Source organism: Mustela nivalis (assembly GCF_964662115.1).
Source record: "Mustela nivalis genome assembly, chromosome: 14".
Lineage (NCBI taxonomy): Eukaryota > Metazoa > Chordata > Mammalia > Carnivora > Mustelidae > Mustela > Mustela nivalis.
This window is the reverse complement of record NC_139033.1, coordinates 65,863,082-65,879,005: the sequence shown is the minus strand read 5'-3', so window position 1 is coordinate 65,879,005 and position 15,924 is coordinate 65,863,082. Positions and strand designations below refer to the sequence as shown.

General features: G+C 41.2%; 1 protein-coding gene across 2 annotated transcripts in view; it reads left to right on the top strand.

The window, feature by feature from the left end:
• LAMA3 (laminin subunit alpha 3) overlaps positions 1-15,924 on the top strand; it is a 261,415-nt gene that overhangs the window by 81,814 nt on the left and 163,677 nt on the right. For both annotated transcript variants that reach the window (XM_082698720.1, XM_082698721.1), the window contains exon 9: positions 13,716-13,806. In XM_082698720.1, coding sequence (XP_082554846.1) covers positions 13,716-13,806 — 91 coding nt within the window. The remainder of the gene's footprint in view (positions 1-13,715; positions 13,807-15,924) is intronic.

Below are 15,924 nucleotides of genomic sequence, written 5' to 3'. Positions count from 1 at the left end.
AGCAGGGCCAAAGAAAGAGTGAAAATCTTGAAAGTAGAGAAAACAACACATAACTATGACTGTGAACTTATTAGAAACTGTGGAGGCCACAAGACAGTGGAGAATACCTTAAATGTGCTAAATTAAAAAAAAGAACGGACTATTAACCAAGATTTCTATATTTAGCAAAAATAGTCTTTGACAAGGAAAGCAAAAGGACAAATGTTTCTGATAAAATCAAACTGAGAGAATGTGTTACCAAAAATATTTGCACTACCAGAAATAGCAAAGGAAGTTCTTCAGGTTATAGAGAAATGATATCCCATGGAAATTCTGACCTTCAGCAATATAGCATAAGGATAGTATATTAAGACGAGTAAGGTTTATCCCAGGAAAGCAAGGTTGATTGAACATTTGAAAATCAATCAGCAGGCTGAGGAAAATGGTGGAGTAGGAGGACCCTAGCCTCACCTCAGAGCACGGATATAGCCAGAGAAGACTCACAACAGTGTAAGTAACTCAGAAAGCAAACTGAAGACTGGCAGAATAAATTCCACAACTAAGTGTAGAGACGAGGTCGCACTGGAAAGAGTAGGAAGGGCAGATACAGGGAGGTAAATGGACTCACAGGACTGTCAGTTGTTGGGGGGGCGGTTGTATGGTAAGGACACCTGAATCCCCTCTAACATTTAGCTTTGGAAACCAGAGGGATTGGATTTTGTGAGTTCTTACAATCAGCAGGACCTAAAGCCTGGAATTACCAAAAAAAAAAAAAAAAAAAAAAAAAATCAGTAGGTTCTGTTCCGGGAGTGCCAAGGGCAAGAGGAAACTGAATCCTTGCCCTTAAAGAACACAACAGTCTGTGGAGATGCAGCATAGAAATAGCAGTCTGAGAGGAGCTTAGGGCATATGGGAGGGAGAGTGGTTTACTCATCTCAGAGCCTGTCCAGGAGGCTGACAGAAATCACTGGGGAACTCCTTCATGAACAAAGAAATTGGCAGGCGCCATTTTTTCTCCCTTGGCCCCCAGTGTAAACACATAGGCCCCCGAAGGACTGGCTACCTAACTTGCTAGCACTGCTGCCCCCACCCTGCCCCCCTGCCATGCTGTGTTTCCATCAGTCCACCACTCTAGACAGCCCATCTCGGTCTGGCATGGAAGGGCCCCTCTTGCACCAGCTGGGGATGAAAGGCTTTTTGGCCCCATCACCTGGTTGCCACACCCACCCTGTACTATGCTTCCAAGGATCTACGCCTTTGGATGGTGCCTCAATCCCAGTGCTGCAGGGCTCCTCCTACAGAGGACAGGGGAGCACAAAGCTTACTGTCACTGTAGCCCCACCCTACACTTGGCTTCCATGGAGCGAGATGGGCTGCTTTAGTCCTGATGCCGCAGGGCCCCTCTCATGGCATGCAAGGCTTGCTAGCACTGCTCCCACACTGTGCTTTGGGGGCTCTGCCCCCTCCGATACACTTTTGGCCAGAGCCCCTATAGGATATAGGCTTGGCAGTAGGCAAGCAGCATCTATGATGGCCAACACCACTCCAAAGTAACTCTTACCCTGGAGAGAGGGAAAGATAACTACACACATGAGTCAGATGGAGCCCCAGCAATGGCCTGCTGTGACTGCAGGCCCTGCCTACCAGTGGAAGCTTCTCACAGGGCAACACAAGGACTTGGTGCTATTGCATCTCTGGCAAATTCCTGGTCTTACTCAACTAGCTCAGGGTGGTCCCAGACTGGCCCTATAACACCACCAGGACCAAACACTGTCCAAAACAGCAGAGAGAGCCTTATTGCAGATGCCTGGGCTGAAGGAAAAAGCAACGCAGCCACAAAAACAGGGCACATGCATCACACATAGGAGATACCCTTGAAGTGCCAGGTTCAGGTGAAAGGGGGACACTGCACTGCAGGGCAGTACAGAACTTCTTCTTCATAAGGCCATTACTTTCAAGTGTAAGAGAAGTAGCTGACTTTCCTAATACACAGAAATAGACAGAGTTCAATGACATGAAGGGACAGAGGAATATGTCCTAAATGAAAGAATAGGACAAATATACAGGAAGAGACCTAAGCAAAATGGATATAAGTAATATGGTGGATAGAGAATTCAAAGCAATGATCATAAAGATGCTCATAGGACTTAAGAAAAGAGTAGAGGACATCAGTGAGACCTTTAACAAAGAGATGAAAGAAATTAAAAAGAACCAATCAGGGATGAAGAACACAATAAATGAGATTAAAAATACACTAGATGGAACAAATAGCAGACTTGAGGAAGCAGAGGAATGAATTAATGGTCTGGGAGACAGAGTAAGGGAAATTAGTCAAATTGAACAAATGAGAGAAATGAGAATTATGCAAAGTGAGGATAGACCTAGGGAACTCAGTGACTCCATCAAGCATAATAGCATTTGGTAGGGATCCCAGAAGACGAGACAGAAAAGAGGGCAGAAAATTTATCTGAAAAACAATAACTGAAAAAATCCCAAATCTGGGGAAGGAAACAGATATCCAGATCCAGGAAGCATAGAGATCCACCAATAAAATCAATCCAAGGAGGTCCACACCAAGACACATGGTAATTAAAATGGAAAAAAAAAAAAGTTATAAAGAGAGAATTTTAAAAGCAGCAAGAGAAAAGAAGAGAGTTACATATGAGACATTCCATAAGGCTTGAAGTGGATTTTTTAGCAGAAACCTTGCAGGCCAGAGGAAAGTGGCATGATATATTCAAAGTGCTAAAAGAGAAAAATCTGCAGCTTGCAAGGCTATCATTCAGAATAGGAGAGAGAGTTTCTCAGACAAACAAAAACTAAAGGAGTTCATAACTTACAAGAAATATTAAAGAAGGCTCTTTGAGTAGAAAGGAAAGACTATACATGAGAGTAAGAAAAATAAATATATTTGTAAAAATCAGTCAAGGGATTCACAAAATAAACGTATGTAAAATATGATTCCATAAATCTGAAACGTGGAGAAGGGGAGAGGAGGAAAGAATGGGTTCAAACTTAAGGACCATTGGCTCCATGTAAACTACTATATGCAGAGGATGTTATATACAAACCTAATGGTAACGACAAATTAAAAACCAGTAATAAATTTGCGAAGAATAAAGAGAAAGGAATTCAAGTGTGTCACCAAAGAAAGTCAGCAAGCCATGAAAGAGAGCAAGGAAAAAAGAATCAGAGAAAAACTGTAGAAATGACACAAGAAAAGTAACAAAATGGTAATAAATATAAAACTATCAATAATTACTTTCAATGTAAATGGACTAATGCTCCAATCAGAACACATAGGGTGACGGAGTGGATAAAGAAGCAAAACCTACCTATGTGCTGCCTATATGAGACTCATTTCAAATCAAAAGACACCTGCAGATTGAAAATGAGGGGATAGAGAAACATCTGTCTATCATGCAAATGAATATCAAAAGAAACCCTGGGAGACAATACTTATATCAGACAAAATAGACTATAATGAGACAAAGAAGGACACTATATAATAATAAAGGGACAATCCAGTAAGATGATATACTAATTATAAATATTTATGCACCCAACATGGAAGTACTCAAATACATAAAACAGATAATAACAAACCATTAAGGAACCAATTGATAATAATGCAATAATAGTAAGAGACTTTTCTGCCCTACTTATGTCAATGGATATATCATCCAGACAGAAAACCAACAAGGAATGACACTGGACCAAATTGATTTAATGGATATATTCAGAACATTCCGTTGTAAAGCAGCAGAATACACAATCTTTTTGAGTGCACATGGAACATTATCTAGACAATCACATGGTAAGGCCGTAAAACAAGTCTCAACAAATTAAAAAAACTTGAGGTCATGTCATGTATCTTTTCTCACCACAATGCTATGAAACTAGAAATCAACCACAAGAAAAAATCTGGAAAGAACACAAATACACAGAGATTAAATAATACGCTACTAAACAATGAATGGGTCAACCAAGAAATCAAAGAATAAATCAAAAATTACATAGAAACAAATAAAAATGAAAAGACAAAGTTCCAAAGTCTTCGGGATGCAGCAAAAGCTGTTCTAAGATGAGGGCCTACATCTAGAAGCAAGAAAAATGTCAAATAAACAACTAAGACTTACACTTAACAGAGCTAGAAAAAGAACAACAAAACTCAAACTAGAAGAAAGAAGGAAATAATAAAGACTGGAGAATAAATAAATGATATAGAAACTAAAACTAACAAAACAAATAGAACAGATCAATGAAACCAGGAACTGGTTCTTTTGAAAAAAAAATAAATAAATAAATTTTGACTTGTACACACACACACACACACACACACACACACACACATTCATTCTAATATTTCTAGCCAGACTCATAAAAAAAAGGGAAAAGAAAAAGAAAAAGGTCTCACATAAACAGAATCACAAATGAGAGAGGAGAAATAACAACCAACACCACAGAATTTGTCTATAACAAATGATGTTAGGAAAACTGGACAGCTACATGCAAAAGATTGAAACTGGACACTTTTTAACACCGTACACAAAAATAAACTCAAAATGAATTAAAAACCTAAATGTGAGACCTGAAACCAATAAAAGCTTTAAGAGAGAGTGCAGGTATTAATTTCTTTAACATTGATTGTAACAAGATGTGTGCGTGTGTGTGTGTGTGTGTGTGTGTGAGAGAGAGAGAGAGAGAGAGAGAAAAGCAGTACAAGCAGCGGGAGGGCAGAGGGAGAGGGAGAACCTTAAGCAGGCTTCATGCCCATCATAGAGCCTGATGTGGGGCTTGATCTCATGACACTGAGTTCATGACCTCAGATGAAATCAAGAGTCAGATGCTCAACCCCCTCAGCCACCCAGGTGCTCTCAGTAACAACATTTTTATAGATATGTCTCCTGAAAGGAAAATAAAGGCAAAAATAAAGTATTCAGTCTACATGTAAATAAAAAGCTTTTGCACAACAAAGGAAACAGTCAACAAAACTGAAAGGGAGCCTACAGAATGGGAGAAAGTATTTGTAAGTGACATATCTGATAAAGGGTTTATATGTAAAATATATAAAAAATTCATACAACTCAGCACCCAAAAAACAAATAATATAATTGAAAAATGCAAGGGATACCTGGGTAGCTCAGTTGGTTAAGCATCTGCCTTGAGCTCAGGTCATGATCTCATGGTCCTGGGATCAATCCTTGCATCAGGCTCCCCACTCAGCAGGGAGTCTGCTTCTCTCGCTCTCCTTCTGCCCCTCCTTCCTGTTTATTCTCTCTCTCTCAAATAAATAAGTAAAATCTTAAAAAAAAAAAAAAAGAAAGAAAAATGGGCAGAAGACATGAACAGACATTCTCCAAAGAAGACCTACAGATGGCCATACACACATGAAAAGATGCTCAACATCACTCATCCTCAGGGAAATGCAAATCAAAACCCAATGAGATATCCCCTCACACCTGTCAGACTGGTTAAAATCAACAACACAAGAAACAAGTATTGGTGAGGATGTGGGAAAAAAAATTCTCTTACACTGTTGGTGGGAATGCCAACTTGTGTAGCCACTGTGGAAGATAGTATGTTCCTCGAAAAGTTAAAAATGGACCTAACCTACAATCCAGTAATTTTGCTACTGGGTTTTTATCCCCCCCCCCAATACAAAAACATTAATTCAAAGGGATACATGACCCTGACATTTATAGCAGCATTTAAAATAGCTGAAGTATGGGGGTACCCAGGTGGCTCAGTGAGTTAAAGCCTCTGCCTTTGGTTCAGGTCATGATCTCAGGGTCCTGGGATCAAGTCCCGCATGGGGCTCTCTGCTCAGCGGGGAGCCTGCTTTCCTTCCTCTCTCTCTGCTTGCCTCTCTGCCTACCTGTAATCTCTGTCTGTCACATAAATAAATAAAATATTTTAAAAAATAAAAAATAAATAAAATAGCTGAGATAGGGAAACAGTCCAAGTGTTCATCAATAGAGAAATGGATAAAGAAGAAGTGATATGTACAAACAGTGGAATATTATTCAGCCATAAAAAAGAATGAACTCTTGCTGTTTGCAATGATATGGATGGAGCTAGAGAGTATAGTGCTAAACGAAGTAAGTCAGTCAGAGAAAGACAAATACCATATGATTCACTCGTGGAATCTAAGAAACAAAACAAATGAATTTAAAAGAGAAAGAGAGAGTTAAAACCAAGAAACAGACTCTTAACTGTAGAGAACAAACTCATAGTTACCAGACGTAATGTGAGTGGGAAGGTGGGTACAATAGGGGACAGGGATTAAGGAGGCTACGCATTGTGATGAGCACTGGGTGATGTATGGAAGTGCTGAATCACTGTATGTACACTTGAAACTAATATTACACTGTATGTTAACTATACTGGAATTAAAATAAAAACTTAATAAATTGAAAAATCAGTCTGCTTGATCATCATAGTAGCAGAATAAAAGAGAAGGGTCATGTGAAATACCACTAGACAAAAATATACCCATTTTACAATAAAAGCTCTTAGCAAACCAGAAATAGAAGTGAAACTGCAATCTATAAATGGCATTTATGAAAAACATGCAACTAACAAAATATTAGAGGTAAAATATTGAACCGTTTCCTTCTGAAGATTAGAAATAAGACAAGGATGTTTGCTTTTCACTAATTCTACCAAACAGTGCCCTGGAGGTCCTGAACATTGCATATCTTAATCAAAAAGAAATAAAAAGCATTACTATTGGGAAGAAAGAGTAGAACTGCCTGTATTTGCAGATGACATACTATTTATGTAAAAAATCTTAGGCAGTGTACATAACAACTACTAGAACTAATAAGGGAATTTAGTAAGGTTGTGGAATACAGGATGATAAATAAAAATTAACTTGATTTTTACATTCTAGCAGCAATCAATAGGAAAATGAAATACAAACTCAATTTATTTATTTTTAAAGATTTTGCTATTTGACAGACAGAGATCTCAAGTAGGCAGAAAGACAGGCAGAGAGAGTTAGGGAAGCAGGCTCCCTGTTGAGCAGAGAGCCCAATGCAGGGCTCAATCCCAGGACCTGGGATCAGGACCCTGGGATCATGACCTGAGCTGAAGGCAGAGGCTTTAACTCCCTGAGCCACCCAGGTGCCCCATACAAACTCAATTTAAAATCATGTCAAAAGCAAAAAAGCTTAGGAATATATTTAACAAAAGGCATGCAAAACCTCTATACTAAAGCTAAGAAAACACTGCTGAGAAAAACTTAGAAAAAAATAAATGGAAAGTTATAACATGTTCCCAATATTATAAGATATCAATTCTCCCCAAATTGATCTAAAGCTCAAATGCAGGTTTTTTTGGTAGAAATTGCCATGCAGATTCTAAAGTTTATATTTAAACTTATGGTTACATAAATGACCTAGAATATACAAAGCCATTTGAAGAAGCAGATTAAAGTGAGAGGACTTCATTATCCTACCTTTTATAAAGATTTAATTTATTTTTTTATTTAAAAGAGAGAGAGGGAGCACGTGCGTGTGAAGGGGAGGAGCAGAAGGAGAAGGAGAGAGAGAATTGGGAGCAGACTTGTTGCTGAGGGTAGAACCTGATGTGGGGCTTGATCTCATGACCCTGAGATCATGACCCGAGTGGAAATCAAGAATTGGAGACTTAACTGACTGAGGCACCCAGGTGCCCCTGTGTTATTTTACTTTATGACTAAGTATAAAGTTATAGTTATCACAACAGTGTGATATCAACATAAGGATAGATAAATAGATCACCGTAACAGAATAGGGAGTACAGAAACAGACCCACACTTATATGGACATTTATTTGATTTTTGATAAGATACCAAAGCAGTCCAGTGAAGGGGGCTAGGGGTAGGAGAGAAATTCCTTTCAACAAATGGCTCTGGAATAACTGGATATTTCTATGGGAAAAAATAAATTTGATCATTACCTCAAATCTTACCTAAAAGCTAAATCAGTATGTGTCAGACTAAAGTAAAGTAAAAACTGCATTGCTTCAGAGAAAAATAGAGGGGAATATCTTTGTGATTCAGAACATGAGTAAAATTTTTTTAGGTCACAGAAAGCAATAACCATGAAAAATTGACAAATTCAACTTCATCAAAATGGAAAACTTCTGCTCACAAAAGACACCATTAAGAAAACAAATAGGCTAGCCACAGACATGGAGAAAATATTCATAAAACATAAATCTGACAAACGGGTTGGTATTCAGGATATGTAAAGAATGCCCACAGCTCAATAATAAAAAGACAAGTAGCCCAATAAAATATTTTTAGATTTGGTTAAGATTTGGATAGCCACTTCACGAAGTAGAGTTATGACTGGCCAATATGTGCACAACAAAGAGCTTAGTATCATTAGTGATCTGAGAAATGCAAATTACAATTATGATGACTCACCATCAATTTCAGTGAGGAGGTGGAGCTGCCATACCTCTCATGCATTGTAGGTCAGAATGAAAAATGGTGCAACCACTCTGGGGAAAGGTCCGGCAATTTTTAAAAAAGAAAATTAACCATATACCTACCCCATGACTCACAAATTCTGCTCTTAGGCATTTATCCATTAGAAATGGAAACGCATCTACAAAAAATTTATGGCAGGTTTATGCACAATAGCCTCAAACTGGAAATTGCCTAGGTGTCCAATAACAGAATGAACAATGAGGCATAATTATACAATGGAATACCAGTGAGTAATCGTGAGCAACAAACTATCGATTCATGCAACAAATTGCAACAATTTTTTCAAAAGATTTTATTGATTTATTTGACAGAGAGCACAAGCAGGGGGAACTGCAGAGAGAGAGAAGCAGACTCCCTGCTGAGCAGGAAACCCAAAGCAGGATTCAATCTCAGGACTCTGAGATCATGACCTGAGCCAAAGGCAGACGCTTAACCAACTGAGCCACCCAGGCGCCCCAAAATGCAAGAATGTTAACAATATCATACTAAGTGAAAGGAGACTTACAGGAAAGAATACACATAGTATGACAGCCATTTAAATGAAATTCTGGAGCAGGGAAAACTAATCAGTAGTGGGAAAAATCAGAACTGTAGTTGACTCTGGGAGTTGGTGATGGAGCAATTAAGTGGAAGGGGTCATGGAGAACTTTCTGAGGTGACGGTAGTGTCCTACATCTAGATAGGGGCTTGGATTTCACAGATGTATTCATTTGTCATAACTCAGTGAGTGCACAATTAAGAGTTTTATACTTTTATATAAATTTTATGCCTAAAGAAAAGAAAACTAAATAAACATTGAACTCTAGTTAATTATATGCATGCTGAAGTTGTAGAGGACAGTGACTGTGATCTGCATTGTATTTTGAAATGCACAAAAAATAAGATGGATTAGTGGATAGAGGAATGAATATATGGATAATTATGTGATACAAATAAAATGTCAGTGATAAACTCTACCCAGGGCATGTAGAGATATTCACTGTAAAATTTGAATTCTTTTTTAATGAAATATTGGGGAGAAAGAGCAACAAAAGAAGGCAAGGAACACAACATTTTGGGGGTTGACTCCTTGATTTCTTTCATTTGATGAAAATATTGATGCTCTTATTCCAGTTGAAGATTACCCATATTGTTTCAGAGGATGCTTGAAAGATACTTTCTCTGCATTAAATAAATCGGAGTCTTTAGCTTCTTTTGTGAAGATATGACTTATGTTCTAAGTCTTGAGCCTACTCTAGCCGTTGTTCCTGATGTGCTGGTTGCAACTGTTTCTAAATTGTTTGTCTCCTCCACACACATCCACCCCATAAAGCTAAGAGATGAGATCAAGAACTAGAGCATGTATGGCCACATTCCCTCCTGTGCCAAATCCCTACAATAGTACAGAAACGATGGTAAACAAGCAAAATAGCCTCTCCTGGGAACTATGATAGCATGGAAAGTAAGAAAAAGTATCAGCATCAGACCAGGAGTTGCTGGAGATTCCAGAAAGATTCAAAAGAGAAACACATCCATGCAGGAGAGCATAGCTCCAATGGATGGAATGCTTTGGAAGTATTCTAGGAAACAACAGAAGAATTAACTGTGGGGCTGCGTCCAAACCTATGAAACCTTATTGGAGCATATAAAAGAAGACCTATACAGAGAGGCGTCGTGGGACGCCCGGGTGGCTCAGTTGGTTGGACGACTGCCTTTGGCTCAGGTCATGATCCTGGAGTCCCGGGATCGAGTCCCGCATCGGACTCCCAGCTTCATGGGGAGTCTGCTTCTCTCTCTGACCTTCTCCTCGTTCATGCTCTCTCTCACTGTCTCTCTCTCAAGTAAATAAATAAAAAATCTTAAAAAAAAAAAAAGAGAGGCGTCGTGCGTTTCCAGATTCAATATATAAATGTGCCATTTCTTCAAAGCCAACCTATAAATTCAGTGCAACTGTTACCAGAATTCCTACAGGATTTTTATTATGAAGATTGACAGAATGATTCTAAAGTTCTTATCAATAAAAGAATATGAGAGGATAGAAAAAAGATGAAGAGTTCTGGGGGAAATTTATCTTCCAAGATAGCAAAAACACTCTCTAGTAGAGAATCTAGAAACACATTCATGTAGATGATTAAATTTGGTTTACAGTATAATTCGTGTTTCTTTTCTTTCTTTTTTTTTTTTTAAGATTTTATTTATTTGACGGACAGATCACAAGTAGGCAGAGAGGCAGGCAGAGAGAGAGGAGGAAGCAGGCTCCCTGCTGAGCTGAGAGGCAGATGTGGGGCTGGATCCCAGGCCCCTGGGATCATGACCTGAGCCAAAGGCAGAGGCTTTAACCCACTGAGCCACCCAGGTGCCCCATAATTCGTGTTTCTAATGAAAGATCAAGGTGCTGGCAGATCCAGTGTCCGGTAAGGGCCCACTTTCTGGTTCACAAATAGCTGCCTGCTCGTATCCTCTCGTGGTGGAGAGAGATCATCTCTTCTTTGAAGGGCATTCATCCCATGGTCGGGGCTCCACCCTCGTGATCTGATTATCTCCCAAAGGCTTTATCTTCACATACCATCATATACTGGAGATTAGGCTTCAGCATATGCAGTTTCAGGAGGGCGAAACCAACATTCAGTCCATGGTACCAGCTAACCTGGCTGTCTCCCACCTTTCCTACGGAGTGCTGGTAATGGCAGAATGAGAAAAGCCACCATCAGCCCTGGGCTGTGCCTGGAGACACTCAGGTGGCCAATCAGCACGTAAGAGAGCAATCAGGTGACCAATCAGACAGCACACAAGAGAACCAGGTCATTGTCCTGCAGGGCAAGCAATTGTGTCAGAGATGGCCACTTCTTTTTTTTTTTTTTTTGAAGAGTTTATTTATTTATTTGACAGAGAGAGATCGCAAATAGGCAGAGAGGCAGGCAGAGAGAGAGGAAGGAAAGCAGGCTCCCTGCTGAGCAGAGAGCCCAATGTGGGGCTTGATCCCAGGACCCCGGGATCAGGACCTGAGCCGAAGGCAGAGGCTTTAACCCCCTGAGCCACCCAGGTGCCCCTGGCCCCTTTTTTTAAATGTTATTGGTTTTATTTTTATTTCTTGGGTTTAGTATTTTAAGTGTTGGTTTGGGGTATGTGAAGTTTTAAATTAGGGTGACCAGTTCCCTAGGATGTGGTATTGGAGTAAAGACCTGAAAGAAGCCAGAGAATGAGTCAGGCGTCTGTCCAGGGGAGGGCATTCCAGGCAGAGGGGATGGCAGGGCAAAAGCCCTGGGAGGGAGCAGGGGGCTGTGTGGCTGGAGGGCAGTGAGCAGGGATAGACAGGTCAGAGAGGTCACAGAAGGCAGATCCTGTTGGCTTCAGAAGGAAAATCAGGTAGGGGGCTTCCCAGAGAGTGTGGCCAGTGAGTAGGCTAATAGTCTCCATGTGCTTGGGCTTCACAGGAATGGAAGCCAGCAACAGTGTTGAAGATGGTGGACAAGGAATTGAGAGGAAAAGGGAGAATGGGGTTTACCTGAAAATGGAAAACATTTTAGAAAAGTTATGCTTGGAGGAATTAGATTATTGTCCATTTTCAGAGCCTGGGCTTTCTAGGTGAGCCTTCTGTAGAAAGCCTCTCTATGTGGTGCTGAAGAAAGAGGTGAGGGTGGGGGTGGGGGTAGGCTTATCTCCTGCATGGATTCCATCAGCACCCACCTCACTCCTTGGCTTGAGGTTTTCTCAGCTTGTGTGAAGCGTCAGGCAAATGCAAATTCAGGCACCTGTTCCTCCCAGTGAGTTGCTTCTCCAGCACCTCCATTATAGAAATATAGAACAACCACTGTCCTCAGGTCCTCCTTGGTCCAACCACGGCCATAGCATCGGTGGGTGAAGTGGTGTATCGTTGCCCTCAGGGGAAGGCGAGGGTCCTAGAGAATACCCAGGATTTGGAGGTAAACTACAGGCATTATTCCATTATTTGTTGCTGTTCTTTGTGTCTTAAAAATGGGGGAAATTTGGGAGCCTGGGTCAACCTGATGTCCTATTGTAAGTCACAGTGGCAAGCAGAAGAGTTGAGAGGTTAATTGGCATTCGGTGGAAGGGAGGTGGACCACAGCTGTTTCTTATTTGCCCGAATGTTTACGCATGCGAATGTTTAGTCAGAGAAGTGGCCAGTGCGGTTTTCGACCTCACCGTTAAAGTGAATTCAGATTTTAGCCCACAGGATAAGGAGTGGTAATAAATAAAAATCTGTAATTAATAAAACCATCTAAAATGGGGGAGAGGATTCAGAAAAGGGTCTTTGTTCTCCACTCTGATTCTATGCAGACTCTTTTCGGATCAAAGTGTTTGCTCTTTGTTTTTAACTTCCTATTGCCTCCCTTTGCATTAATGAGAGAACGCTGTCCTTCTAACTGTTTCCAAGTTAGGGAGCACAAGAGGCAGACTTGAGTTAGATCCATGGTGTGCAGTTCTTGGAAACTGGTGATGCACGTTGGGCAATTTGATTTGTGACAATTAACCATGAAATATAAAAACCCGCCTAGTGGGCGCCTGGGTGGCTCAGTGGGTTAAGCCGCTGCCTTCGGCTCAGGCCATGATCTCAGGGTCCTGGGATCGAGTTCCGCATCGGGCTCTCTGCTCAGCAGGGAGCCTGCTTCCCTTCCTCTCTCTCTGCCTGCCTCTCTACCTACTTGTGATCTCTCTCTGTCAAATAAATAAATAAAATCTTTAAAAAAAAAACAAACCCGCCTAGTATTGTACTTTAAAATGAACTCTGAGCAGGAGACTCTCACCTACATTTCCCTTCATATAACAGAAGTGTCTGGAATGGTTTCAGGACTAAAGCACAGATAAAATCAGGATGACAAGAAGATCTGTGTGTGTGATCTCTTCCAAAATCGGTGAAGATAAAAATACACACATGGCCCTTTATTCCCTGGGTTAAACCTAAGGGTGATTTGTTATCGACTCACTCCTTCTGATTGAAACTAGGAAGAATAGTGCTCTTGAGTCTTTTCTCACTGAAATGTCAGGTGCTTCTGTGGTAGAGAGGAAAACCCGAGCTGACTAGTTCATGGAACTGACCCTCATTTTCTCTTTCAGTGGGGGAAAAAAAAATCCAGAGTCACCTGTAAGCCAATGCCCTGTGGTAAATCTTGGAGACACAAAGTCGAGATAAACGCTTATATTTTTGACTTTGAAATTATAATCATATATGACAGAATGGTTTCACCAGATGAATAGCACAAGGTATGGCCTGTTCCGGTACTCTTCTTTCTAAATTTCTTTCATTTCTTTCTAGCATAACACAGCTGGTATAAACTGTGAAAACTGTGCTAAAGGTTATTACCGCCCTTATGGTGTTCCAGTCGACGCCCCCCACGGCTGCATCCGTAAGTTTCATTTTGACTTGGGGCGTCTTAGACTGTCTCTACTGTACGGTTTCGGAGTGGCCATCGGGCTAAACTCTGATGGGCTGGTCTTTCCCTTTCTTCCCTCTTTCTTCACACTGTTGATTCTGCTCCTTCCAGCTGTGTGACGCCACGCAGCTACAAACTTCCCTGGGCTTCCGATTCCTTGTATACAGATGGGAATGATAATGCAGACACACTGTGAAGATAGTGTGATTTGATTCCAGACCACCGTGATAAAGCATTTCTTGCAATAAAGTGGGTCAGCTGAAGGTTTCAGTTTCCCAGTGTGTATCAAAGTTATGTTGACACGATGCCATTGTCTAATAAATGGCATTATGTCTTAAAAAAAGGTATGTACCGTAATTAAAATTATTTTGTTGCCAAAAAATGCTAGCTGCCCTCTGAGCTTTCAGCGAGCTGTCCTCATGGGCCACAGATCACCGTAACAAATATGATCATGGAGAAGGTGGAAATAGTGTGAGATTTATCAAAATGTGACAGGGGCACAAAGTGAGCAGATGTTGTTGGAAAAAGTGTGCTGATAGACTGGCTCAACGGAGGACTGCCACCAACCTTCAATTTGTAAAAAAACATAATATCTGTGAAGCACGATGGAAAAAGCACAGTAAAACGAGGTGTGCCTGCATATTCCGTAAGATGGAATGACATACCATCAGAAGAACCTAGGAGGACATCAGGCTTTGGGCTTGCCACACACCAGCCCTCTAACAAATGATAGTTCCTCCATTTTCTGTTGTTTTCACATGTTTCTATGATCTCCAATAATTTCAGGTTTTTGTATTAGCATCCAGACAATATAGTAATGGTTTCACAAGGATTTGATAGTGGTCATGATATCTAAAACAGCTGTGATTTATTGGGTACTTCCTAGAGCCGTTAAGTGGTAGCTCCAGGTACAGGTCCAATCTGTCTGCCGACTTGGTGCCATATGGTATCCATGATACTGCAGAATGCCACTGGGTTTTCCCCAGGGAAATTTAGGTCGTAGGTCAGACTATGGACTTTGCCCTACATGTGTCATCTCTTTTATGCTCTCTGGCTGTCACCATTGGAAAACAGTTCAGGCATCTAGTTGGCTGCTGTGCCCACGCACCCCCCCCCCATTCACTCATCATGTCATTAACATCAGAGGGCATCCAAGTCCAAAGAATGTATGAACTCTGATTTGCCTCTCTGTTGGGCATTTGTGTTTGTTCAAAGAGTGTTCCCGTTTGCCCTCCCTCTCCCACATCATCGCGTGAGGTATGTCCATCACTTTTCTTGGGCCCATGAAGAATAGGCCTTAGCAAAGGAGACCAGGACATCGCAAATGCATTGTGAATCCCTTCCCTGGAATCACTGTTCTCCGTGATTCTCGGCTCCCCATCGCTGTTCTAGGTTCTTTCTTCATCACTGAAGTGGTCTCGCAGTCACAGTCTCACAAGGATGTTACAGGCAGAGCATAAAGAATCCACAGGACCCATCTGTCCTAAGCAAGTTAAGCAAAGGACACCAGATGAAGCCAGCCCTGGGGGAATGCTTGCTGCCCACAGCGCCTCCAACGTTCCAGTTCCTTACGGGGCATGTGCTTAGCTGGGTCCTGACAGTGTTTTTTCTGTCCATGGTCAGAACTTGCCAGGTCAAGTGAAACTCCCAAGGGAGGAGTCAAGTTCATACCTCTTGAACCCCAAGAATGTCTGTCTGGAATGCAGACCTAATAGTCGTGTTGGTTTCACAACTGCCTTCAATAAGTCGTGTCACTGGAATCTAACATTTGGACTGTGGGTGTGTCAATAGACATGTCTGTGACAATGTCTAATGTCATGCCTAATGTCTAATGACATGTCTGTGTCAATAGACACAGTTGGCTTATGGCAGTGGAGGTGGGGGGTTGTGCTCAACAGACCTTCCAGGGACTGCAGCACACCCCCTCCCACGCCCCTCTGATTGGAGCCTGTGCAGACCTTGCCTCTGATGCACCAGCCACACAGCACTCAGTGTAATAAACTGTATTCTTGAGAACTCAGCACAGGTGTCTTCTAAATAAGCTTATCTCTGAGGGTTCCTGGGGTTTGGTCGAAGCACCTGATTAAGCAG